The sequence below is a fragment of the Brachyistius frenatus genome, unplaced genomic scaffold, assembly GCF_029030835.1.
Source record: "Brachyistius frenatus isolate BFR_SWC_R1_liver_20210118 unplaced genomic scaffold, ASM2903083v1 Contig_119, whole genome shotgun sequence".
Classification (NCBI taxonomy): domain Eukaryota; kingdom Metazoa; phylum Chordata; class Actinopteri; family Embiotocidae; genus Brachyistius; species Brachyistius frenatus.
This window is the reverse complement of record NW_027210718.1, coordinates 619,222-645,485: the sequence shown is the minus strand read 5'-3', so window position 1 is coordinate 645,485 and position 26,264 is coordinate 619,222. Positions and strand designations below refer to the sequence as shown.

Below are 26,264 nucleotides of genomic sequence, written 5' to 3'. Positions count from 1 at the left end.
CTAATTTGCAGTCCAAAGATGTCTGGCTTTCTAACTCATTGTCACCAGAGGCACACTTTGATTTAACCACTGTATGTCTCTCATCTCCCCTGCTGATTAGTAGCAAAACTGCTAATTCAATTCAGCAGCACAATGGAAAGGGCCACCTGGTGTAGTATTTGTGTCAGTTTCACAATTATATAGAGACACTCCACCCACAAAATGAAACGTTAACTTGCGTATAAAATTAACAGGTGCCAAATTTACAATTTGCTTCTTAATGGTCAACTTGAATTTATATTGGCTAAACTAAATTGTAATAGTGAAAAGATTTTTTTTTTTTTTTTTTTTTTTTACTATTGAATAGTGTGACTTTAAGTCAGCCATTGTTTTTAATGCAAAGACTTAAGTGTTTGTGTTAAATGAGAAATGTAATGTGTTGCAGGTGTGGTTTAAGAGATTTACATGGATTTTTGGTACTTGGGTTAAAAATGGTCTTTTAGTTTACCAGCCAGTTTTGCTTTAATTTAAAGGTGGTTAATAATCCCCAAATTTTGGCTAGCTCATCACTTTTGAAGATCATGTGTGTACGCATTGAGGATGTGACTGTATTTGTTTCAATTTTAATTTAAGACTATCAGATCTTGCCACATTTTAGACATATTTTCTGTTAGACGTAAACATAATCACATGGCAGAAGCACTCTGGTTTGGAGCTGCAGTGAATGGTCGATTAATCAATGAGCCCAGCAAAAGAAAAGGAATTGCTAACTATTTGAATACCAGATTGATCGTTTGGGCTATTTTCCAAACCGATGTGCCAAAATATGATTTTTTTTTTTTTTTTTTTTTCATGTTTTCAAATTTGAGATTTTGCTGTTTTTATTTGACTTGGATTTCCATCCAGACATACCCAAAATGTTTAAAGGAAGCAGGCCTGATTTTCACCTGGATTTTATGCTTGTGTATCAAAATTGTTGTTGGTGGCCGCTGAAAGAGTAATCACAGCTGTAATTCATGTTCTCTTGTGGTGACCACATCTTAAAATATGCTTTGTGTAACAGGAAATGAAGAGGAAATGAGCAAACTGCTGATTATTATCAGTGTCCATCTAAGTAATTTAAAAAAAAGTGTTTGTTTTTTTTACCCAGATATCACCTGGTTTAATATTCAAAACGGATAAACTTCTATTTTTTGGGAAAATGTTCAAACTGAAATGCTTAGTCTTTGTGATGACCTAGACACACTATTAGCGTTACAAAACAGTGTTATGTAGGGTGAAGTCATTATGTCCAGACTGTGCCACACTCACCTCTGACATGTGGATAGTACACTTCAGAGCCCGCTAATCCCTGCATGAAGTATGCAGATAGAGAGAGACACACTGTGGTCTCATGACAGACTACTCTCGTCCGAGTCATTATGCTGGATTATGTAGACCAGGGGGTGATTAAATACACTCCACGAACAGTCTCATTTAATCTAATGAACCAGGCCTGTAAACCCAAATGCACTGTAACTGGAGTCTGGACTGCACATCTCTGTAACCAGTCAGGATGTGATGCCATCACGATCTCAAGACTTCCACATAGAATCTGCCTCAAGGATTATAATTAAGAGAAATTAGCTTTTGCACAAAGAACAAGGAAGTCTGTGCCTCTTCAATCGGAGCCTGCTCGTAGACATTGTGTGGCTGCTCGTAGACATTGTGTGGCTGCTCTGACAGAAACCCGAGCTCCAGTGACACATAGTAGGAAATCAGATACTCTTGAGAGGTACTGGAGGACCGGCGCACCTCGTCCTCCTACCGACCTCCTTTCATTTCTTCACTCTCCTTCCTCTTCCTGCCAGAGTTCAAATGTCAACAGTTCTTTCTTTGAACCACTACTGAGGTCTCTGACTTCCCTGCTCAAACAAGGAGCGAGAAATAGGATGTGAAAGACCAGGATGTACGAGACATTCCTTTAAATCTTCTATATTTGAGGTGAAATTAAGTCTTGATGCAGGAAACAAAAGTAGAAGGACAAGGACTTTACAACTGCTGCAGCTACACAAATCAAATAAGTATTTACCAGCCTGTGAGACACCATGACTCTTCAGCATTTCACCATCCTCAGTGAATTTAATCTCATCCAATATTGTCTTTTTGCATCAGAAAAGGCTTTATAAACACTTCATATGGACACAAACACACAATGACCAATGTTCAAATGGCAACAGGCTCACTTTACGTAATCTAGGCATGTTTGCATGGTGTGTCAGGTGGCTCTCACCGATGCCAGGATTATTTTGTCCACAGTGAAAAACAGTGGAGGAACTGCGGGCCTGTTTGCATGTTACCAGCAAAATGTTGTCTTAAAAATCAGCTCAAAGGGAGGAGAGAGTTTTCTCGGGGTTTTGCACAGATTCAGTGCCGTTTAACTCTCGGACTGTATTTTCTTTATTTTCCTTTTCTTGTGCTATTTAAAATCTGTTCCAGCAGAGAAAACTGCGTGGCATAAGAATGCTGCTTGATAACATTTTTCCATGTTAAATCTGTTGCAATCAAATGCTCATTGTACATAAACTGCAAACACGCACAGATGAGCATGACCCATCTGCCTGAACATCGTGGATTATGAAAGGAAAAAGAACAATATATATTTTTTGTTCCTGTTGGATGACACTTGCTTAATTGCGCGACGCTAGAGTTCGTGTCTGAGCAACAGTTATCAACTCTGTAAAGGCGAATGTAAAACTGCACATGAGTCCAGACCCGTTTACAGCCTGTCTGTGCTGTGTTAGTTTATCTCTGTTCTATTAGCTAATGGCGGTGTACTGCGTTTGGTGTTATCCTCATCATGACACACTTTTGCCCTCGCGCCGTGCTGGATAGAGCACACCCGTTGCCCAGCAACGTACTGTACGGACCGTGACAACAATAAACAAATGAGCTTGAACTGCTAGAAAGAGACTGTTGGTGACTGTGACGTTACTGCAGCCAAGATATTTTTATGCAATCAGTAATATGGGAGCTTTGAATTGATTTCATTCATTTTAAAGATGTAGGAATATGTTAACGATGTGCAAATAAACCAGTCTGTCCGATATTTGTTTTAATACCACACCTGCTGAGATTTTTAAGATTGTTCTTGTTGTGAAATAAGAGAACTTGGCCATTTGAACGAGCATCCTTTGCTGTAATGTGGTGGACATATTCTTCGGCTTTCTACTTTTTCCGTCTCCTTTCTTTTTCTGTCTCTTTCGATATTCAGTACTTAGCAACACTTGTCATCCCTTTTCTTAATTTCCCCTTTTCTATCTGACTACCCTTTCTTAACGCACTTTAGGTTCTCTCTCTTCCAGCCTACCCTTTTGCTCCCCCCATCAACTACTTTTCTTCTTCTCTGTTAAAGGGCTGATCTGATGGCCTTTATCTGCCGAGCTGTTTGAACTCTCCACAGCCAGCCTCACCGTAAGGCAAGGTGGGGCAGTCGGGGTGTGGAGAGACAGAGCAGGGAAGGGCAGTGTTTACATACTGATGAATGTACAGGTCATACTGATACAGCAGACTGACAGCATATTGAACAGGTGTCAAGGATTTGCACACATTAGAGCGCTGTTGAAAAAAGACACTTGGATTTTGTTTTTCCACTGGAGGAAACGCCACCGAAGGAAGGTACATCATTGCAAAGATTGATGGGTTATCATTTAAAAACCCTGCTGTGAGGTTTGTGTAGATGGCGCCTGTTCATATAGGTCCGTATGTTTCAATATGGGTCTATAGCATCAAATATGCAAACATTTAATGAGTCATTTGTTGTGTATTTAATCATTGCGTCACCTCGGTTCTTCGGTTTGTAAAAAACGGGAGCTGTTTGTGTGCTCTGAAGCAGAAGCAACAGTATCTGTGCAGTGAAAAATCTGTTTAATAATGTCTCAAGGTTACATCATTATTCACACTACAGTACAGCTGTACTTGTTGGCTCCTGCTACATGGGAAACAAGTGCCCATGGGAAAAAGTCAGTGCGGAAAAAAGACGCAGCATAAAGTCTCAAGTTTCTGCATCCTGCTATTATATCCAAGACAACACTAAATCCTGTGAAAGCCAGATCTGTCATGTAGCTGACATCTATGCTACACACACAAATATATACCCAACATACAAAATACTGTCCACTTTAGTAACATATTGTCCGTACATATTTTGTCTTTCAGAAGTCTCCCTAAAGATTATAAAGATTAAAAACGGAATACAAATTTTCGGAATAAGTTGGAGTTCATCTGCTTCAGCATTGTTGATTCTCCATCGTTCTTCCTGTTTTGCTTCCAGCCATAAAGTGACCCTCCTTCTGTGCAAAGACAAGTTATCAGAATCTCTGGCGCAGACTCTTTTCTGCGCACACACACACACACACACACACACACACACACACACACACACACACACACACACACACACACACACACACACACACACACACACACATACACACACACTGTTCCTCCATGTCTAGCAGTCATCTGAGGGGTGTTGAAAATGGTGATCACCAAAGCACTGCAGCAGCCAAGCAAACACACACACACACACACACACACACGGGTGTGCAAATACTTGTAGAGACCTTTTCAATCTGTGAGCAGCACTCTCCAGGCCACAGGCGGCATGTTAGCAACACAAACAAGTCAGCTTGAAGGCTATCGGGCTCAGAGTAGAGTTATTGCTCCTGGTTCTGCGTAAAAATAATAAAGTAACAGTAAAATGCAGTTAAAGTATCAAAAGTAAAAGTACACATGTACACAGTAAAGTGTTCCCTTTGATATTGTATTCTATTTTTTTTTGTATTATCTAACTGTGGAATCATGTAAGCAGCCTTTTATTACTGTTGTAGCTGCTCGAGGTGACGATAGTTTAACTTGTTCAGTTTTCTGGTTCCCGACCTTTGGATATTGCCCCCCCCCCCGCGCCAAAAAGGCCACCAGATAACTCTGAGTTGTATATTTACTTAGCCTATCATGTGCTTTTTTTGTAAAGAAAAATAATACTGTCAAAATCTTAATCTGAAAAGTAACAAGTACCTAAAACTGCCATTACAATAAGTACAATATTTACGGCTCGAATATGTTAAAGCAGAGATACAAAGTAACTTCAAATGGAAATACTTAAGTTCCGTGGTGGAGTAAATGTACTGAGCTACTTTCCACCTCAGGTCTCGTAGAATTGTTTGGATGCTTCAATTTCTAATGTTTGATTTATGAGAGCCATGGCAGTAAAATCCCTAAAGTTCTGTGAATTAATGTGTGTTTATAATTTTTTTTTTTCATCATTTTTGTGATCAGCTTTAAATCACACAGAGAGCCGTAAATCAGAGTTGGGAGGCCAGTAGGACATTTAATTACAATTTTCCACATAATGATTGCGCTCCATAATCCTAATTTGATTGCTTTTATGAGCAACATGACAGAATACAGAAGGTTGTAATTTGTGGCTGCCTGCCATCTGGGCTCTTTTTGATTACCAGAGCAGGAGGCGGTCCAGTTCGTCAGGTAGAGGCGCATGTACATTATTTATCACATCAGCAGCTGGCGGACATTTGATGATTTTAACGAATAAAATGAATCCTTTCACTGCAATACGTTCATTCATTCACAGTCTACACTGTACATCGCGTTCGTTGTCACTGCAGACGGTCGTCAGTGTTTCCCAATAGCCTTTATTGCGATAAGCTTTTATTTTCTGCACGGCAAATACAGCAAGAAAAAACAAACACGACAATACAATTGGACTACTGCTTGCGCGCGTGTCTTGCGACATTAACGCGCACATTCACCTGCCTCACCTCCTTTGTTCCCTCCGTCTGACAGGTGTAGTGCTGATGGAGATCTCGGAGGTCCACAGGAAGGTGCATCTTGAGCTGGAGGAAAATGTGAGTGCTACGTTTTTGGCACTTGCACATTCCTGTGTCATCTAATTGCGCTGTAATAGCGCTGTCCCTCCCAAATTGTCAGACACTGTCACTCTCTGAACTTGTTACTCAATATATTTCCAGACAAACTGCAGATTACACCTCAGTTCAGTAAACACTGTTTAGTGGCAGACACAGTCAGCCAATAGTTCTCTCTCTCTTTCTTTGACCTGTGGTAGATAGACGCTGCCTCGCTTTCTGCCCCACCTGCGTGAACGATAGTAGCATCATGGACTAGCAAAATACAATAATAAATAGGGTATGGTGAGGAGGGGAAACAACAGGTTGGGATTGTAGGAGCACTTGTCATTCTGTTTTCTTGTTGAGAAATGGGGCAGGTCTCAACATGTCCCGGGAAAAATACCAGCTGGAGCGGTTACAATTTGCTTCATAAAGTACAAGCCTACATTGGATCTATAACATGCGAACGCCACTGTAGAGCTGCAAATAAACACTATTTTCATTCATCTATTATATTGTATTTTCTAACTGTTTAATTTCAAATGGTCATTAGACGTTCCCAGAGCCACAGGTTTTCTTCTTCCAGTTATTTAATTTTGCCATCACCAAAATAAAACGTTTTTGGTGACAATGTGGGATAAATAAAAAAAAATTAAAAAAAAGCTGCAAAGTCTCACGCCGGAGAGGCTGGAACATACAAATGTTTGATATTTTCTGTTTATCCACTAATTGATTCATTGACTGATGTTTCAGCACAACATCACTGTACTATGATGGTAACATGTATATTGTTTAAGAACTTTGAGAAAATCATAACACAGTAACAATAACATTATTTTAATAAAATGTGTTGTTGTTTTTTTTGTCGAGGGAAAATAAATAAAACCAGAGTTTGAAAATAACCTGTTAAAGATGAACTCCGGGGCAGGAAAGTTGCGAGGCACTCCTCCGAGACAGTGCCGCTAACAGCATCAGTGGGTGGGTTGACTTGTTAATGGACTCCGGTTTGTGAGTCACCGCATCAATTCAGATCAGAGAAAAAGGATGGAAGAAAACCTTTCAGTGACGCTCCGAGTTACATATACGACACAGGCCTCATGGTCACCTGCGTGCTCAGTAATGGGGTCTTCCAAATCACGGATCCGCCCCATGTGGGCGCAGACACTGCATCGCAACCAGGCTGCGATTAGGGGAGCGCTTTGACACCCTCGCACTAATGACAGAGCGCTGTAGAGAAAGTGAGAGAAGACTGTGGGCATTCCCACGCTTTGTTTCTGACTCATTCATAAGCGCAACCTTGGACTTGGCTCTCGCCCCCGCACACACTCGAAATGATCACGCGCATTATCTGTTTGCTGCTGACAGCAAAGCTGACAAGCTGTAGCCCTCCATCCTCCCATCAAGTTTATAATCACCAATGTGTCTTCCTCCCTGCTCTTCTCTCATGTCACCCCTCCCTCCTCCCCCCTCCTCCTCCTCCTCTTCCTCACCTGAAGTTTAAGAGGTTTCACAGGGAGATAATAGCCGAGCTGGAGAGAAAGACTGACATGGATGTCAAATACATGACGGTGAGTAGTTGGTACTGTATGAGCGTACACGTGCATTGTGAGTCCTTACGTGGCAGCAGTGCATTCTCATTGTGACAACACACTTCCATATAAAAGTACGTTGTGATTTTCTTGTCTGCTACATTTTGCATGTTGCTTTGTTGGTGGCGGGAAATGATGAAGAAGCACAAATACAGAGCAAAATGCCTGAGCGTTGAATAGATTTTTGAACTTTGATCATGAACATGTGAAGAGGATGAACGGAAGATAAGCTGTGATCTCCGACAGACTTTCAAATCACATGAACCATATAACCATTCAACTACAATTTGCTGTCATTATCAGAGCAGTCATGGTAATTACTTTATGTCTGAATGAGAGTTATTTCTGCGACACAGCACAGAAGTTAAAGAAGGTTCTGTTTTCCAGCAGAAATGCAAGTCAAAGTGATCCAACATGTTTTTTTTTTCCAAAGTGGAGTCAGCGATGGTTGATACTTGTGATCTGCAGTGGGTCTGTATGACTGCACAACGGTTGCTGGAAACGTGTTATTTTACACAAACTTTACTGTTTCAATTAGTAGAGCTATTTCTATCTGATTTCAAATTTGCATTGTCAATATATGTCAGATAGAACCAGCCTAAAATGCATCATCGATACTCAATGTATTGATGAAATATCAGTTCTAGCAAATTAAAAATCAGTAATAGTAATAGTTACAATAAATGTTTTTTTTCTATACACCAGACTGCATACTTTATAATGTGAAACATGTTTGTTGTGTCCCAACGTATACAAACTGAGATACAAGTGTGTCATGGTGTTTCACCAATTTTTACTCCACTTTATTAAAAGGAAGTTATTCTAAAAGTGCAAACTTTCTGCCACCTAACATGGTTCTGACAAATACCATCCGGTTGGTGTTCCAGTAGTCACATGAATCATTTCTCTGATCCAGGCCACGTTTAAGAGATACCAGATGGAGCACAAGATGAAACAAGATTCTCTGGAGAGGTCGCAGTCCGATCTTAAGAAGCTGAGGAGGAAGAGCCAAGGCAAGAACGCCAACAAGTACGAGAGCAAGGAAAGTGAGGTGAGATGGACACGGAAAAACCTACAGATGTGTGACACAACATCCACAGATGCTCTTTCTCGGCGTGTTCGTATGTGCATGGGCATAATTACACAGACACACTCATTCAATCACAAACTTTGCCACCTGAGACGCAGCATGCTAAAGCCAGTGTAACAGTAGTTGGGGACGATGTGTGAGGTGTCTGGTCTGTGCAGTCATGCAGGAGGAGATCCTTGTTTGTTGTTGGCTCCTTTTGTCCGCCCCATGAATACACCCGCATGCCACCCCCTCTTGCGCCACCTCGCTCTACCCGCATGTTCACTTTTACAGGTTGCCACACACATGCACAGACAAGAAAGCAAACAAGCCAGATTAGATATAAAGTACTGTGCAACCTCCACAAAGATCTATAGACGTGGATATAAGTTGTACACCACTCTCACACTTAAAGGCTGCCGGTCGTCTGATTATGAACAGGCATCTGCACAACCGTAGCAGAAAGGCCCCACGTGAACAATGCCATTCATAGGAGCACTTTGCTTTCATGTCAAATACAGAAGAGATATTAATCCATTCGACTGACCCCATATATTTGTTAAATGCAGAAAATTATCAGTTTTAATTTAGCTGCAATATTCTTCTAAAGTTTGTTTGTCTCGGCGTAGTTAGCAGGTTGCATCAGGTTCCTAAATAAGGTTACACATTTTAATGTTTGAAACTGATGTTTATTTTCAGATTTGTTTGGTTTTGTTTCACCCCTGCATCTGTTTTCAAACGTTCACAGGCCCAGAGGCACTAATAAATAACCTCAGTCTGTGTTTGCTCCTAATTATGGCCATCGATCTGTTGGTAATAACAAAATATGGACTCTCTGATTGTGTCACTGTTACCACAGGTGGTTTACCTCGGTGTACACAATTAATCACTGTGAAACATAAAGCCATTATGGCAGGTTAAAGTTGTTATGACGTGCTGCCAAAACACCCCAACAGCTCTGCAGAATGAAAATTACAGATGAGTTTAATCTCAAAGTTGCAACCCTGAGAGCAAAGCAGCCTCAGATCTTACATAACCTGCCCACCATTGATCCAGTCAGGCAGCCTGTTCGCCCAGGTGTGTGTGTGTGTGTGTGTGTGTGTGTGTGTGTGTGTGTGTGTGTGTGTGTGTGTGTGTGTGTGTGTGTGTGTGTGTGTGTGTGTGTGTGTGTGTGTGTGTGTGTGTGTGTGTGTGTGTGTGTGTGTGTGTGTGATTCAAGGGTTTGTGTTTTCTGTCAACACGGTCTATCCTACCCGAGGCTGGCAGAGGGATCAGCCCAACTGCTCAAACGCAGTTAAAGTGAGAGAGAAACACCCAGAATGAAGTTTAACAGATGAGTTCATTATCATAACTACTTCGGTTTATCGCAGGTTCACCCTCCAGCTTTCCCTCGACTGGATTTACCATTGCAGAGAACAGTTTACTTAATAATAGCAGAGTTTTTAATACATCGTCAAGTTGTCATTTTTAGTGTACGCGTGAGGTGAGCAAGATAGGAAGTGATTAATTGATTGATTATTTCAGAGACATAGTTATAAACTATTTTGAATATCAATGAATTAGGTTTTTTTCAAGCTATAATTATGGGAAAAGAGCTCAAAATGAGGATTTGCTGCTTTTTTTTCCGACGTCACATTTAGTAAACTGAATGTTGGGTATTGAATCTCCGAGCGAAGTTGTGGAGGACATTTATTCACATTTTACACACTTTTTTAAAAGATAAACAATCAATAATCAACATTTGAGAGATTACTCAATTATGCAAAACGTTCGCTGAAGCTTTAAATATGTTCACTTTTATACAGTGTATTTTTACATAATTACACAATAGAGCAACTGAAAGGATTTTAGAAATGAAGGATTTGTCTTACGAATAAGATATTTAATGAACATGACTGAAAATATGGTGAACTCTTTCCTGTATCTTTTTTGAAATTACAGACTTTCATCCTCTTCTCTCTTGTTTATTTCATTCTTTTGTTTTCTCATTTCTCTGCCTGCTCCCCCTCTTTTGTGTTTTCCTACTTCCTCTTTTCTTTTCACCTCTCTCACCTCCCCAACCGCCCATGAGTCACAGGATTCACATGCTGCGGTACGCACTTATCTGATTTAAGGCCAGGTATTAGGATTTAAAGACTTGACAGACACCGAGATAGGCCTTGCAAGCAGATAGACCGGGTGTTAGGACAGGAGCTTACAGCTGTAGATGATTCACCAGACACCAAAGACTCTTCAAAGCCTGAGAACGATCCGACAGGAGACAGAGATGGGGGGAAAAAAATACTGAAAAATGTGGGAGAGCTGTCGCAACTGTCAAGCCGCTGATTAAAAGACTTTCCAAAAACAGTTTTAGTCTTTGTACACAAGATTAACAAAGCTTGAGATGTGTATCGAAGTCTCTTAAATGTCAAAAAGGGAAGAATGAGATTTATCTTTTGAAGAGTGTTGTTTTTTGTTTTTTGTTTTTTCTTGCTCTGTTGCCATCCCTCGCTCTCTCTTACCTATAGTTCTGGGGATACGCATAGGTTGTCCATAGCAACAGGCTCATTGCGGTGTTGACAAATGCAAAGTGATTAAGAGGGTGTGTGTGTGTGTGTGTGTGTGTGTGTGTGTGTGTGTGTGTGTGTGTGTGTGTGTGTGTGTGTGTGTGTGTGTGTGTGTGTGTGTGTGCGTGCGTGCGTGCGTCCGCATGTCGAAATAGTATTTCACACTCCCCCTCTTTTCCCCTCGTCCGCTTAGTAGAAATTGTTCCGCCCAGTTTCACAGATATCGAACAATATTCATTGTCTTTTTCTCTGCATTTCCCTTAATTCTATTCAATCCAGATTATCTTTGGTATGAAATTTAACATTATTTTGCAAAAACAAAGGAATTGAAATACTTTAATTGCAGGTAATTTGGTAAATAATTTCAACAGTAGTAGCCAAATGAATACGCTATATCAATTATCTAAATGAGTGGTGAATATGTATTTGGAAATTAATGTTTCATGGTGGTAGTCGGTTTGTTTGTAGTAAAACAGATGCATGTTAAACCGCTTGTGCAGCGCACACCCTTTCCTCTCCAGGTAAAAGGGTTTAGAAAACAATGTTTACACAATTGATTACATTTATTTCTTTTTTACTAAAATCTTGAAAAATTGGCAGATCCAATGACTGTAGAAGAAATTGCAGCGTTGAGGTAACTGCTTGTTTACTCCTTCACGTAGATGTGAGGAAAATGGAGCCCAGATGACACCTCCGTTCACGTTCTGTACTCGTGAAAATATCATTATCTGACTATCCTTTACTGGAAATGTGCGTGAAGGTGATGCAATCAGTCAATTTCTACAATTATTACCGCTGTCTTTTAAATACAACAGTCAGATGGTTTGTGGAAGACCTCAAAACTAGAGGAATATCACAGGCTGTGCGTTACTGTGGTTGACGGTACAACGGTTTAGCATGAATTAAATGTGACTTTGATCGTCCATTGTGTTTTTACTGGACGCTTATTATTTGTGAGTCAACAACACAGCAGGGAAATATGCCCTTACAGAGATCATATGAAAAAAACAAGAAATGCATTTGAATGGGCAGTAACGAGAAAAGAGTTCTATTTCTGATGTTATTTGTGTAGGTGTGTATCTTTGCCTCAGAAATTTGCATCTGCTTGTTTGTTGACAGGTATCCACAAAGGTAAGCCTGTTATCACATCGTCTGATGTTGAGGGAGATATCAACTCATCTGAACATACGGGTTCATGTGGGATTTCCTGGCACTAAACAGACAGACAGTCACTCGGGCAGATGGTCATTTGGTCAGACAGACGGACTTTGTTTGGACAAAGATGACATCAGCTTAGAGTTGTTTAGCTTTTGTCACTGAACGCACACACAGTTGTTAGTATGCAAGTAAAGTTGATCAAATGTAACACCTTTCTTTATCTACCTCCTTGAAGAAAAATGATCTCATGTTGGAATAGACCTAAAGAGGATAATCAAAAGATGAGATCCATAATAATACAGATGTTAAGGGAGTAGATATCATGGTAAAATCAGGAAAACCTCGACCAATGGTTATTTTTTTCATCTCTGTCTTTGTAGAAAATATTCAGCAGTATTGTTTTATTATTATAAGTTGTAAGAACATGTTACTCTGCATTTTACACCCAGAGAAACAGTTAAACAAACATTTTGGTTTGGTTCAGCAATTAACTTGAGATGTATTCATTTTAATGTTGGTGATGCTCCAGATGCAAATTAAAATGTATTTATACTGTCCGACTAAATGGCAAAGAAATTTCTATGTGCAATATGATTCAGGGTATAAAACAGCAGATGAGCGCTTAACTTGCAACAGCTTCCTGGTAAATAAAGCCCTGAGCCATTCCAGGATTTATCATTCGAGGACGGTTTTAAGAGCTGAATAGAGAGGGCGTGTGCTGTTGTATTAGCAACCGTTAAAGGCGTAACAACACCTAGTTGGATGAGGATGACGGTATATGGATTTCACAAGTAGCTGCCGTAAAGAACCAAGGGAGCAAAGATGATGTCAGAATTGTATTTCTGAATGTGCTGTTCATCACAAAAGGTTTTGAGTCAGAATTCAAATCCACACAATTTATATACTGTGTAAACATTAGCAAATACGCTCACTAGGACACATAAGGACCCTGCGTAACTATTTTAGATTAACACCACAACAATAATACATTAATAAAATACAGAATGGCTTCTGCTTTCTCTGAAACTGTCCCCCTCGGTTCTCATCTACATTCACGCAAGTAACAACTAGAAATGACGCCGTACGGAGCTTTATTGTGTTGATTCTTGTCCTTCCTCCAAAAAGTCAAATAATCCAAGATATTAAACAAGATTTTGTTGCATTCACTTTCACATAAATGCACATGGACACGCACTGGACCCTTTCAGTAGCCTTCTGACCCCTTTACAATCCCAGCTGTCCGCGTAGATAAGATGTCTGTGACTGCTCTGTCTCGTCCACTCTTCATCTTGTTGCTCTGGCCTTTCACTAAACACCAAATGCCATCCAGTTTGTCAATACAGTAAACTGTAAACTAATGGCACCTGTTCCCCTGCGTGAGAGCGATAAGGTTATTCAGACAAGAGCACTGCTCCTTTTATACAATCTGCCCTTGTTGGGTTTGTGTATAGATCGACAATGGCTGCAAACATGTGCATGGCGAGATAAGACAGTGAGATGATCTATTCGAGATGGAGTTTGTAAGGCAGCGCTCAAAACAAGTCAAACCTTTTGATTCTGATTAATTCAAATGTATTTATTGCTTTTTTGCTTTTTCATCTGTGCACAGATGTGCATGTGTATGTGAAGTGATTGAGGTGACGTGCAATAATGATGAATGTTAATTCCCCTGTGTACGTGCGTGTATGTTGTCAGTGTCTGGAAACACTGACAAGCCGACAGATGGACATGCAGTTGTTCATCGCGGACGGCTGTAAGGAGGCTCTGCTGGAGGAGAAGAGACGCTTCTGTTTCCTTGTGGACAAACACTGCATGTTCTCCTACCAGATCGTGTCCTTCCATGACAAGGTACGGGATACTCCTACCGCGCATCACGTTTGGAATAAAATATCGCTTCCTTTAACATAACACCATTCATTTCTATGTTGTTGCTGCTGTTGAGGAAGTAATCTTTTGTGAGTCTAAAGGGTGTAGTGCTATTTTTTTTGAGCAACCGGAGTGCGTTTATCCCATTTCAGTCACAACACATTCCTATAAATGTTTCGCAGTAAAACCCTTGATAAGAAATAAAAGGTTTTCTGCCCAATAATTTTGTATTAACGCGTAATGAAGCAACTTTAACAGGGAAAACGGTAGCGGATCAAAACGAGGCTTCAGGTTGACGTGACACCTCAAAGGTCAATAGGATGATTTTGACCATTCTATTTTTTTTTTAGTCTTTCATGACATACACTTTAGAGATGACTGGATGTTAAAGCACTTACAAGATTTAAAAGAATTTCAATATTATCAAGATAACTGAATATTTTATTTTCTCCTTTGGAAAAAAAAAAAAAGAGTGGCAGAGCTTTGTTCTTTTGTGCTCCGGCAGCACTACACCAAGTTAGTTTTAATTTGAGTCTATAAGGTCACCAAGATTTCTAACTGTAGACCTTGAGTATATTATACTATACTATACTATTATACTGTATTATACTCTTCAGAAAACACCTTCAACATTTTTAAATCAAACCAAAGCATCAGCTAGAATCATTTATTCCAAAACCCACAATCTCCACAATGTATCACGTTACCATAGTGATAGAAAAGTGTGCACCGTTTCTATTGATTACTCATGTTTTCCTTGAATATCTTTTCTTATTCCCATGGCTGCTGGATAGGCCAGAGACATACTGACGGCAAAGCTGAGCAGCTGGCAGGACCAGTGCAACGATGCCACCGACATGCCCGAGAGTGTTTTGTCGATGATTGAAGGACTGCGCACGACAGTTTCCATCACGCCGCTGCCCTCTCCCTCCCCGTCACGACACAGCGTGGTATAATGGGGGGGGGGACAGAGGGACAATCAAAGATGTTTTTCAGTGCTAGATACTTTGCCGTCTCGTTTCATACTGTACCGGAGTCCAGTAGTAGAAAACAATGTGTCATCATTACATGATGGAAACCTAATAATTACTCCACCTGGAGGGAAGACTGCGGAGCGCCCGGCAGTATACGTCTGCATATTACTAATGAGAATATTCTTTAAGCTGTCAAGTTGATATAAGCAGGCTGCTTCATGTGCTATATAAAGATAAATATGCTCAGATTGAGTATTTAATCATGTTTATTTCTGACCAACTTTAGTAGAGAAAACCTATGTTTAAAAAATATATATATTTATGTGTTTGCTGTGGCAGAACATCGTTGCTCCTCCGGCTCCACCTCTGAAGGCTCATATCAGCCCTCTGGCTGGTATGTTCACCCAGGAGAACAACACTTCCAGTGTAACCTCTTCTACAAAGAACAGCACAGGTGACATGGCTTTATATGGCGTTGGTTTTCATTTCGCACTTCCCCGTGTGCCATTGTAGCTTCAACGTGAAAACTTTCCATTGCTTCCTGAAACGTGGCCTTTATTCTCCGTAGAACAATCATACCAGCTTCACCTGGGTTTGGATCTGGGTATCACATCTTTCTTTGCAATTCTGCTGTATCGACATTGCAAAAATGTATCTAATGATGAAATAGTTGCATCTAATGTTTAATATATAGTATTACATTGTGTTTTTTTAAGGGGTATGGCAGTATGGATTTCCTTTGGCAACTTTTCCACCAATGCAAATTTGCTCGTGCTGGTTAGCAGTTGGTTCAACTTCTGAACCCTCTAAAAATTGGGCTTCAGAACCACGCCAATACTTCACTGTATATGTCTGTATCCATCTCTGTTTTCCCAGCAACCCTAGCACCAATTTAAGAGTAGCAACAACGGCGGACTACATTGAGTGTATTTTGGATTTAAATCGAGGACCACGGTACAAGAAAGAAGACAGTTTGTCTTGGACAACTGTTGTTTGTTTTTGTCCATTCTGGTTGTTGTTGTTTTTTTTATGGTGGTCACACAGTAATCCTGCCCCTCAGCCCCTGAACTAAGCAATTATTGGTTCTTGACATGCCATGTTTTGGTATTACTGAGACAGCTGCTACTTTTACTGTCAAAATGACCTTTCATCTAGCTCCACCATTGGGTCAAATTTGTCCAGGACTTTGGTTTATTACCAAATACCTGCAAAACGAATGATATTCCAATTAGCTGCAGCTGTACTTTATGCTGACTGCTAATTTGCAGAATTCAGTAAACATGCCCGGTGAACATCAACGTTGACTGACATGTTTGTCGTTGTGAGCATGTTCATATGGTGATGTGACCATTAAGCTCAAATCAGCAGTGGATCCGTACAGACCTGTTGGTCTTCTTATTCTTGTCGAGTCTTATTGTTGCGTTCTGAGGGTTTGTTTCTCTTTGTCCTCCTCCTCAGACCACGGGAATAGCGAGGAGAGCAGCCTCGCCAGGTCTGTGTCCGTCGCCACAGGCCTCAACAACATAGTGAAGAGGCCACGCGTGCGCACCATCTTTCCCCACACTGCCGGCAACAACAGCACTCTGCTCAGCTTTGACGAGGGAGACATCATTGTCCTGCTCATCCCCGACGAGAGAGACGGATGGATGTACGGTGAACTGGAGAAGAATGGAAAGTGAGTGGAACAACATGCGATGCATCTTATGGAACAGTACTGTACATGATCACATGTGCGACGTACACGATCACAATCACGTGTCTCGGCTACATTCTATATTGAGAAGACTTCATTCCTCCATCACCACCTGCCTCATCAGTTTCTAAGATCCTTGTCATGTTCCTCCATCCTCCTTAGAGTCAGGTGGACTGCACTGTTTTAACTGACCAGATGGTCCCTACCCCGATTGTTAGGCTGACCATGTACGTGCACACAGCTCCCAGCTTGTCAAGTGCTGCCTGAGCTGGAACACTCACTGATAAGGAAATCAAAGTAAAGTATGGCCTGAGGGTGGGATGTACGATAGCAGACTGGAGTGAGGCAGAGAGAGAAGTTCAGAGTACCAGCTGCTCCCCCACACGGATAGGCACCAGCCAAACTCGCTCTTCAGGTCTCTGATGTCTGACTTTCTAAACAGAGATTTGATCTGAAGCCCTTGAAAGAGTGTTTTGGAATTTTAATCATTTATCAGGTTTGATCTATATTGCTATCCAGGGAAATTACCTGACAAATATATAAAAATAATTGATCAAGGGCAAAAAGGAATAATTTCCGAGTTGCTTTTCAAAAGTGAGGCGGCCATAAAGTAAAACTTGTGCCTAAAGGCTTAAGAAGTGTATATCATTATGTTTATTAGAGCAAAGCATCTGACAAGATGGCCTTCATGTCCCGCAGGAGGTTTGACTTTGATGCATTTGGGTCTCTCGCTGAGTATCTCCCTTTTGTTTTATATCAGCTTTGATAGTGTTTCCCAGCAACTCACCTGGCAACACCCACTCAAGATACCAAGATACCCACTCACACTATTGATCGAATGAATGTTAGTAAGACTGAGATGACTTTAAATCCAGTGTGTAAAAAAGAGAATACGGTAAAGACAATAGATAATACATCACATCTGACTTGTGTTTATGAGAAAAGTGAACACCCACTTGGATAACAGTACTTGTGAAGTGTCCTTGAGCAAAGTTATTATTAAAGCCAAGTTGCTGCAGGGAATCTGTTGAGTGGCCAGCAGCAACAGTTGTACCGAAAACAAACAGGTATTCTCAGTGGAAACCGTTCCCTGATTAAACAAAAGCAGTTATTCATGTGACGGTGAATGTGTGATATGTAGTTTCCAGACAGTTTTGAGAGTTTTATCGCAGGTACACAAAGGAAATGCTTACCATTTAAGCCACATGAGCAAATATTTACATTCGTCCACACTGAGGGAGAGGCTGAGCTACTACATACTGATTATGAACAGCTTTGTGCCGTGACGTCACTATGACACGCAGTCCTTGGTCTGAGTTTGTGATAGGGACTCACTCTTACTCGTTTTTCACTCGAGCTTTTCAACCTAGCGTACATTCTTTCAAATATGTTTTAAAAATGAAAGAACCCATTTTTTACTAAGGTGAGAAAGTGTTGCGCAGTGTCACCTTAATCTCATTCAAGCATTTGACGAGCTTCATCACAATATGTTTTTAGCCTCAGTAACGGTCAAGTTAATTTTGGTGTGTGGGCAGGAACGAATGTTTTTGTTTTGTTTTTTTCTTCCTGAGGCCTTTTGCACTTCACCACAAGTTTATACTTTCAAGTCAATGATTTATTTTGTCCCTTAGAAAAGATGGAAAATAATCCTGCATAATAAAAGAAAATAGCATTTGAAACATGACTTTGTGATGTTCACCCTTTTTCATATCAGAGGCATTATCGGCGGTTTGTGTTGGTGACGAATTCTAGCTACCATAGTTACCATTGTTACATTCACACCTGTAATAGCAACTTTAATAGCGCTACAATATCTCGAGAATATTCAATGAAGGGACAAAAAAAAGAGGCATGTGTGTCTTCAGGATAAGAAATGGAGGTAGCCACCGAATAGAGAGCGGAGCAGCAAGGCTCCCCATCCAATCCTTTGGAGAGGCCCTCAGCGGTGCAGTAAGAGCCGACGGGGACCACAGATGTCCCTAACTCACCTTCTTTGTTTCTGTGTTCCAGGAGGGGCTGGTTCCCTTCATCTTACTGTCGTGCACTCTCTGAGCCGCTCGTGAATAACAACAGGTAAGGAGACTCCACATTCCAGCACACACACACACACACACACGCGCACGTGCGCACACACACACACACACAGCACTTGCAGGTTTCGTGTTGCAGCCAGCTGTATTGTTGGCAGTGTTTCCTCTAGTTGCTGCTGTTGGAGCGATAGCCTTTCTAATCCTATAGGGACTCTCCCGTTCCCCAACCTTTGATTCCCGTCGTCCGTCACTCACCTCAGTCGCGTGAAATATTTCTGTTAAAGTGACACCGCGTGTGCTGCCCTGCACGGTGTAATGAAATGTTGATGTATGATCTGACATTTTAGGATTCGTAGCTCCTAATTAAAGTATCTTTTGCTCATGAATACCTTGTAGCCTCCAAATCTGTTTTTAAAATTAGATCTAAAATTGGACTTTTCACTCGAGCCCCGCAAAACATCAGGAAACAGGATGTTGTGTGCTGATGAGTAGATTTTGCTGCTGATGAGAGAGAGAGAGAGAGAGAGAGAGAGGTTCAGAGTGTTGACTGCAGGCTTCCCTTCAAAGAGACTAATCCCTGTTGGATTAATTTATTAGATCTTAATGTGCTGCACCTCCCACAGAGGGGCTGCCAGCCAACGACTGCTGGTCACGGAAACAGAAAGTTTAAACTATAACCAGCGCCGGGGGATACAACAACACATGTACACGTCCTCGTCCTTTTGTCCTTATGAGGAACTTCCATTGACCAAATTAAATCTGTATTCATCATCCCTAATTTTAACATCATCCCAATAAGCCTAACATCAACATATAGGTTAACCTTAAATGCTATTAGTTACACTAAATCCAAAATCCAACCCTTTAACAGCCTCTGAAGATAAAAGTGCAGAAGCACTCACACATGCCCGGAGACATAGGCATAAAAAGTCTTTGAATTGGTTTATTTACGTGTCATTTTCTTCACCTCTTTTACCGCCTACTCTCTCAACTCATCTTCTTCCACTTCATCCTTACTTTTCCTTCACATATTTCGGCTCTGCTTTCGTCTTTTTGTTTCTCCCCTGTCCCCTCATCTCTCATGCCGACCCCTCCTCCTCCTCCTCCCGTTTGTCTGCAGCGAGACTGCCGCCCCGTACCGCAGCAGAAGTGTGGTCAACCTCCACCACCAGGACACGGAGACGGACGAGGCGACCATGGTGCTCCCCCCGGCCGACTACCGCGACGGCCGGCAGCGCAATGCCATCAAGAACAACACCTCGTCCAGCGTCACCAACAACCTCCACCACCACCATCACCACTCCCCCACGCCCTCAGCGGCCTCCTCCTCGTCTGATCCCATGGTCAGTCTGTAGCGCCGGCGTCTCCTGTCTTCTGCCAGACTTCTTTTTCTTTCTTTTTTTTTTTTTTTGCTGCGCTGGCACAGCCCTGCCTTAAGCCCGTGACACGACTGAACTGATACCTGCTGCGGCTCGGCTACTGTACCCTCAGCTTTATCTTTGACTGCTGATGACGGTGCGTGTGTGTGTGTGTGTGTGTGTGTGTGTGTGTGTGTGTGTGTGTGGTATCAGATGAGCTTTTTATGTCTGACCGAGAAACCTGATCACACTCTCGATACACTCTCAGTGTCGGCTGACATAGACAATAAACAAAATCAATTATTGGTACGAGGGGACAGTTTCACACTGAGTTTAGTGTCAGTAGAGTCACGAGTAGAGTCCTGGCTCATTTTCTTAATGTTTAGCCATCAGTCTAATATTGTTTTTATAAGTAGCATGTTCAGAATGTGACAAAAAAAAAAAATTCAAATACTAAATATCATGAATTCAGAGGAACATATAGAGCAGGGATTTTACTCGCTCAAGTTGAGGCAAAGGTGGTATATTGAGTAGAGTAACTTAATTGCTTCGTCTGTAAGTATTAGTGTGTGCGTGTGGGAATCTTAGATATACTCTGCCTCTGAAGTCTCACTGAAGGGGAAGCGGGAGACTTACAAACCCCCCATGAATCTGAACAGGATAAGCAGTAAAAGAAACTAGATGGATGGATTTATCGCTCTACTTACACTTTGAAGACCCACTTTAAATTCAGATTGACACAGAAACTCAGTGTTTTTAGGAAATTAAACGGTTAGAAAAGGGTTTCATCTTTAACAACTTTGATCTGAAAACTGTCTCAACTTGCAGTCCCAGGACTCTTCCTCACATGGTTGAAGGGGATGAAGACACAGGCTGTGTAAGGCACAGCTGTGAAGATTGTTGTTGTTATAATAATCCCTGGTGTGCTGATAATGGGTCTCCAGGAGACTACGCTGCACTGAGAGGCAGTAATTCTGGGATAGATGTGAGAACATGGTCTGGGTCAGCCTGGGTGACTGTGCGCGCACACACACACACACACACACACACACACACACACACACACACACACACACACACACACACACACAATATTCTGCTAACATAATGATGAAAGAAGCTTTCTGTTTCTTGGCAGCAGATGATTTTATGATATGTTTAAGTAATATTATTATTTCAGCCACGTCCTCTTTCCAACAGCTGCTGTATATTCCTTACTTTACAAATATTCCCCCATTTGCATACGATGCAAAGTGCCAGGCAAAGTTGCGGTTTCCTGCTGCAAAAGCTCGTTTAGCCCTCCTCTGCTGCGGTACATCAGGGTCAAAGGCACATGCCCTTATCTCCATGATCTCTCACACTACCTCTGCACAATCATCCACACACTCTCTGTGTTACATCACACTCACGCTGCTTATCGAGACTACCTGCAGGCTTTTAGCAACGTTGGTCAGTTAGATTTGGACCTCTCACGTATTTCTTTATGCTTGATTTCCATGCAAAATGCAACTCTATCGTGCGTGGACGTAGAAATACTTGTTTAATGCGGTGTCTTCTTTCACAACTAATGTCCAGTTAATGTGTCTAAATCCAGATAATCAAATCCTGGGCCATTACCTCCTCACTCACCCATAAGAAATGAAACTGTATACGCCATTGGTTTACATTAACCTTAACTTAATATATGCACCGGGAGGGACATATTGGATGGTCGATATCTAGTAAATTGGTCAAACATCTTTTAAACTTGGTCCCAAAGTCCTCCACTTTACTTGAAATGCGTGACCTACCTCACAAGATTTGTTTATTTTCGCACCTTTCCAGCCTTTTTATGTACATGGAAGATCTAGCAGGATGAAACGATGAAGAGTTACGCAAACAAAATACACACAGATTCCCCCCTCCTCCCCCGGCTATTCTGGTCAGCTGTGATGTTTGACCCAGGTAGACGTCCAACGGTCAGATGGCAAATGGAGATACTTTTCTCTTTCCTGGCTGTATTCATTATTTACCACTCATTTGGTCCTCAGCCACAGGCAGACTTACTGTAGTATCGCCAACTCGGCGTGTGTGCGTGTGCGTGTGTGTGTGTGTGTGTGTGTGTGTGTGTGTGTGTGTGTGTGTGTGTGTGTGTGTGTGTGTGTGTGTGTGTGTGTGTGTGTGTGTGTGTGTGTGTGTGTGTGTGTGCGTGTGTGTTTTTTCCCACTGTCAGGCTACAGCCGGCACACATCTCTCCATCACTGGCTCGGCATTATGGTGGAATTCCACTCCGGGCGAACCCGAAACCCCGCCTTCCCTCGTTGATGCTCTCTCTCGTCATTCTTTCAGCCTGTCTCATCGATGTTTGTCTATTTATCTGAACCATCTGAGCGCTTTGTCTCTCCATCTTTCTATCGCTCTCACTCGTTCTGCCTCTCCCTCTGTTTCCGGGGTAAATGAGGGGTCACGTCCCGGGAAGTTTGTTCTTTCCTAGAGACTCTCAAACCCCGGGCCCGAACTCTTTTTCAAAACACAGACGTGTGCCCAGATCCGAGAATAGACCGTGTGGGAAAAAGTTCTCCGCCGCTGCAGTAGATTTGGATGCCGTGGTTTATATTCAGCTCGGGGTACGAGTGGGCGTGTTGAGGTCATGCGTTGGTATGTGCGTGTATGCTGGGTTAGTTAGTGACTTGTGGCTTCTGCGTTCGTGAATATTACTGCCATAATGACACGTGCTTCATCAGTTTATGTGCTTTTCAGATAATTGACTCTAAATAAATATGGGCCTGTTGAAAATCTGTACTAATGGGGGCAAACTGTATGTTTGTTTTTTTTATATATCTGGTTGGTTTTTTTCTGTCTATATTAGTAGATCATTCTGCCTGCGTTCTTTTTCTACTCTCGATCGCTGTCATCAAACTGAATGTAAATGCAGAGCCTTTTTTTTTTTTTTTTAAATGTTGCAGGTTGGACCAGACGAGGAAAGGTGAGAGGAGGAAATAGATAAGCGAGCTGGGGGAGGTGGGGTTACTCTGGAATTCTTCGTCACCATGAGGGGGAAAAAATGCACCCTCACTGGTTTGGTACTTCGTGTGAAGGATGAGATAACGATTCACAGGAATTAATATATTTAGAAGATCGAGACGGACGGAGAGAGAGAGAGTTGTCTGACAGATTGAGATCTACGGAGACATCTTTGACATGTAAATTGAGTATCAGTGAAAAGAGAAGAATAGTCGTTCCTTCCTTTCGGTACTTAAAAGTTTAACGGAGCGAAACAGAGGTGAAGATGGATCGTGTTGTGAACGAGCATGTTGATCGAATGCTGTCACTGGATATATTAAACCGCTGCCTGGCTTTGATTAAAGGAGCGCGAGACTGAGACTGAAACTGAATGTTATTTGAAGAATAAATTAGAACTGCCCACCTACGTAAAGAGATGTATTATTTTTCTCGCCGTGACTGTTGCTATGTGGGGAGCAAATATGTGAAACTCTTGGTAAATAGCAGAAGTCACAGTGAGAGGGACTGAAACTCTCTGGACAGGAATGTCGGGTCACTCAACTCAATCCAGTACTGACCTCTTGTGGAGTATCTGAAGTACTGCAGGTTGAAGTCTGGGAGGAACTTCAAATCCAAGGCAACGCATGTTGCTGGAAAGATAAGCAATTTGTGTTCAGCTCTTTGGCTGACGAGCAGGCTACAGTTTACAATACCTTTAGAGAAGGCTCTAAACACTTTCTAACGGGCTGTAGTTTAGGAAATTGTGTAACTTAAAGCGTGGACAGGTAGTTTCACATGATATTTTTTGCATTATGGAGATTTTTTTTTTAGAGAACTATATGGAGAGTAAACTTCACATTCAGAGTTTGGACCTCACAAAGGTGGTCAACAGTAAATGGCGTGCCCTATATAGTGAATTGGGAGTTATTTCTCCCTTATTTGTGTGTACAGGAAGATCCACTTTTTTTTTTGCAAGCACTAGCAGAAGAGAATAATCTCCACATTCCACCACAGTTGCTGTTGGGTTTCTGTGTGTGTGTGTGTTTTTAATATTTAACTGTGGCATAGAAACATTTCCTCTCTGCTTTCCTCTTAGCCCAGTTTCATGTAATAAACAGATCAGACCACGAGAGGGTCGAGTGTCGTGTTTTGCCGCGCTTCAGTGTGAAAAGTACAAACGTGCATGGCCAGAGTTAGAGAAGGAAGTAATGTGACAAAGTACAAAAGAGCCAAAGTCCAAGTAAAGAGGCGGGCTGGGAAGGAGGGGGGGGGGAAACTGGATGGATCGAACCCAGGAATTTCACCCAGGAGAATAGGGAGTCCTTGAAAAAGCAACGTGGATTTGTTGAAAGTAATCTTTTCCTTACCAAGTAGCTTTGGTGCCCAATTCTAATCACGTTGTTTTTCACGTCTTGGCGAGTTTAAACGGGACACTGACACAGCACGCTGAAGTGGACTGAAAAGTTTTGTGCCGCTTGCTAGTCACCTCAGTTTTGTGGTTTCTCTCGTGCGAATGCGAAACCAAGGCCCGGAGCTTTCAGGTGCGGATGCTCTTTTTCCTCCCCTTCCCCTTTGGTGTTTGCAAAAATATGTAAATGTATAACCCTTTTGAATGAAAATTGCTTTTCCTAATAGCTGATGCCTTGAGCAAACCAGCAGTGAGCGCCTGCTCCCACAGAGGCGCTCACTTCGGCTCGTCATACGAAAACTTGATGCAGTTGACTGTGGTGCAGACTTGAATTTCCGGAAGACCCAGGTTCCTCGCGCCGTCTCGCGTCACGTCGTTTTGCCACACCCCGGCCCGTGCGTTCAACCAGCGTGTCCAATCCGCGTGTGCGCGTGTCGGATTACACAAACGCGTGTAAGCGCACCAAACACGGTGACGCGTGGGATGGCTTGAGGCGTTCGCAGCGCAAATGCGCCACGGTTCCGCACTGCGCGACCGACTGCGTCACAGGGTGCTGGCCTTGCAAGTCGGGTGTGACGCGTGTCTTTTGTGTTTTCTCCGCAGGCAGTCCAGTCGAACGGCATCTCAAGACCTTCGCCCGCTTACCTCGCGTGAGTTGCAATAGAACGTGAACAAGGTGATTCGCTTTTTGTCTCGCTCAGACACGCGCTCATCGCTCCTCTCTGCTGCGTTTTCACAGCGGAGGGAACCCATTCGCCACGGTGAGGCTACGTCCAACCGTCACCAACGACCGCTCTGGACCGGTCATCTGATCTGTCCACATTTTCAGCCACCCTCGATTCCCACGCCCCTTTATCAAGCTTCCCGAGTCATCTCTCCGGGACATGCAGTTCCGCTTCTGTCCTCACTGTGCACCGGCTTCTCCTGGTCTGGATGGAACCAAAGTTAACTTCGCCAGTACTGATGGAAATAAAAATGCCATTTGAATCTGGAATCCCCTCACAGGAAGTATGGAGTATTTTGGGACCATTTTATTTACGGAACAGATGTTCATATATTTATGATATATATATATATATATATTTTCTATGTCTATTTTTGTCCCTCTGTATGTAGTGGTGAGATTTAAATGACCACATTCTTACCAGCACTTGAGAAACGGATCAATGGAAATGGTCAAAGGAAATATTGCAATGTATTTATGCTTTTGATGTTGCTTGTTCATTGTCAGAATGACTTGATATTTCCTTTTGCCATGGGACAGTAGAAGAAAGTACAGTCGAGGACATCTGCATTTCACCTTCAGGTCCTTGCGATAATGTAGACCGCGATAACAATTATGTTGACTGTCGCCGTGACGAGCGATGAGTTAAAGAAATGCGTCCCAAAAGGCACAAAGTGATCTTTGTCCTCTTGAATATACATTTGCACAACAGATGCTATTTTGTCCTTTGCCATCCAACTTAAGTTTTGTAGTGTGGAAACAGGACTTCTGCCTTACTGACACATTCATATCTGCTGTAAAATATGATCGACCTGTTGCATTCTTCAGCTTGTGGACAGCGCAACCCTTTCCGTTTGAATCATTACACATGGCGAGACAGATGTCTTATCGTTTTAATTTTCGTCGGCCGCTGACCCACACTGCACCCTCAATAGAATTTGCTGTATGAAAAATAAAGATTTATTTCTTCATTTCTTCTCTC

At 42.0% G+C, this 26,264-nt stretch overlaps 1 protein-coding gene across 1 annotated transcript in view; it reads left to right on the top strand.

Moving 5' to 3' along the window:
* The window catches only part of baiap2l1b (BAR/IMD domain containing adaptor protein 2 like 1b), a 30,243-nt gene extending 3,992 nt beyond the window's left edge, over positions 1–26,251 (top strand). Inside the window, exons 4-14 of the mRNA XM_069713511.1 lie at positions 5,824–5,885; positions 7,382–7,453; positions 8,391–8,525; positions 13,943–14,095; positions 14,908–15,063; positions 15,427–15,541; positions 16,546–16,762; positions 18,791–18,853; positions 19,931–20,153; positions 25,162–25,208; positions 25,298–26,251. Coding sequence (XP_069569612.1) covers positions 5,824–5,885; positions 7,382–7,453; positions 8,391–8,525; positions 13,943–14,095; positions 14,908–15,063; positions 15,427–15,541; positions 16,546–16,762; positions 18,791–18,853; positions 19,931–20,153; positions 25,162–25,208; positions 25,298–25,370 — 1,316 coding nt within the window. The 3' untranslated portion in view covers positions 25,371–26,251. The remainder of the gene's footprint in view (positions 1–5,823; positions 5,886–7,381; positions 7,454–8,390; positions 8,526–13,942; positions 14,096–14,907; positions 15,064–15,426; positions 15,542–16,545; positions 16,763–18,790; positions 18,854–19,930; positions 20,154–25,161; positions 25,209–25,297) is intronic.
* Positions 26,252–26,264: the final 13 nt, after the last annotated feature.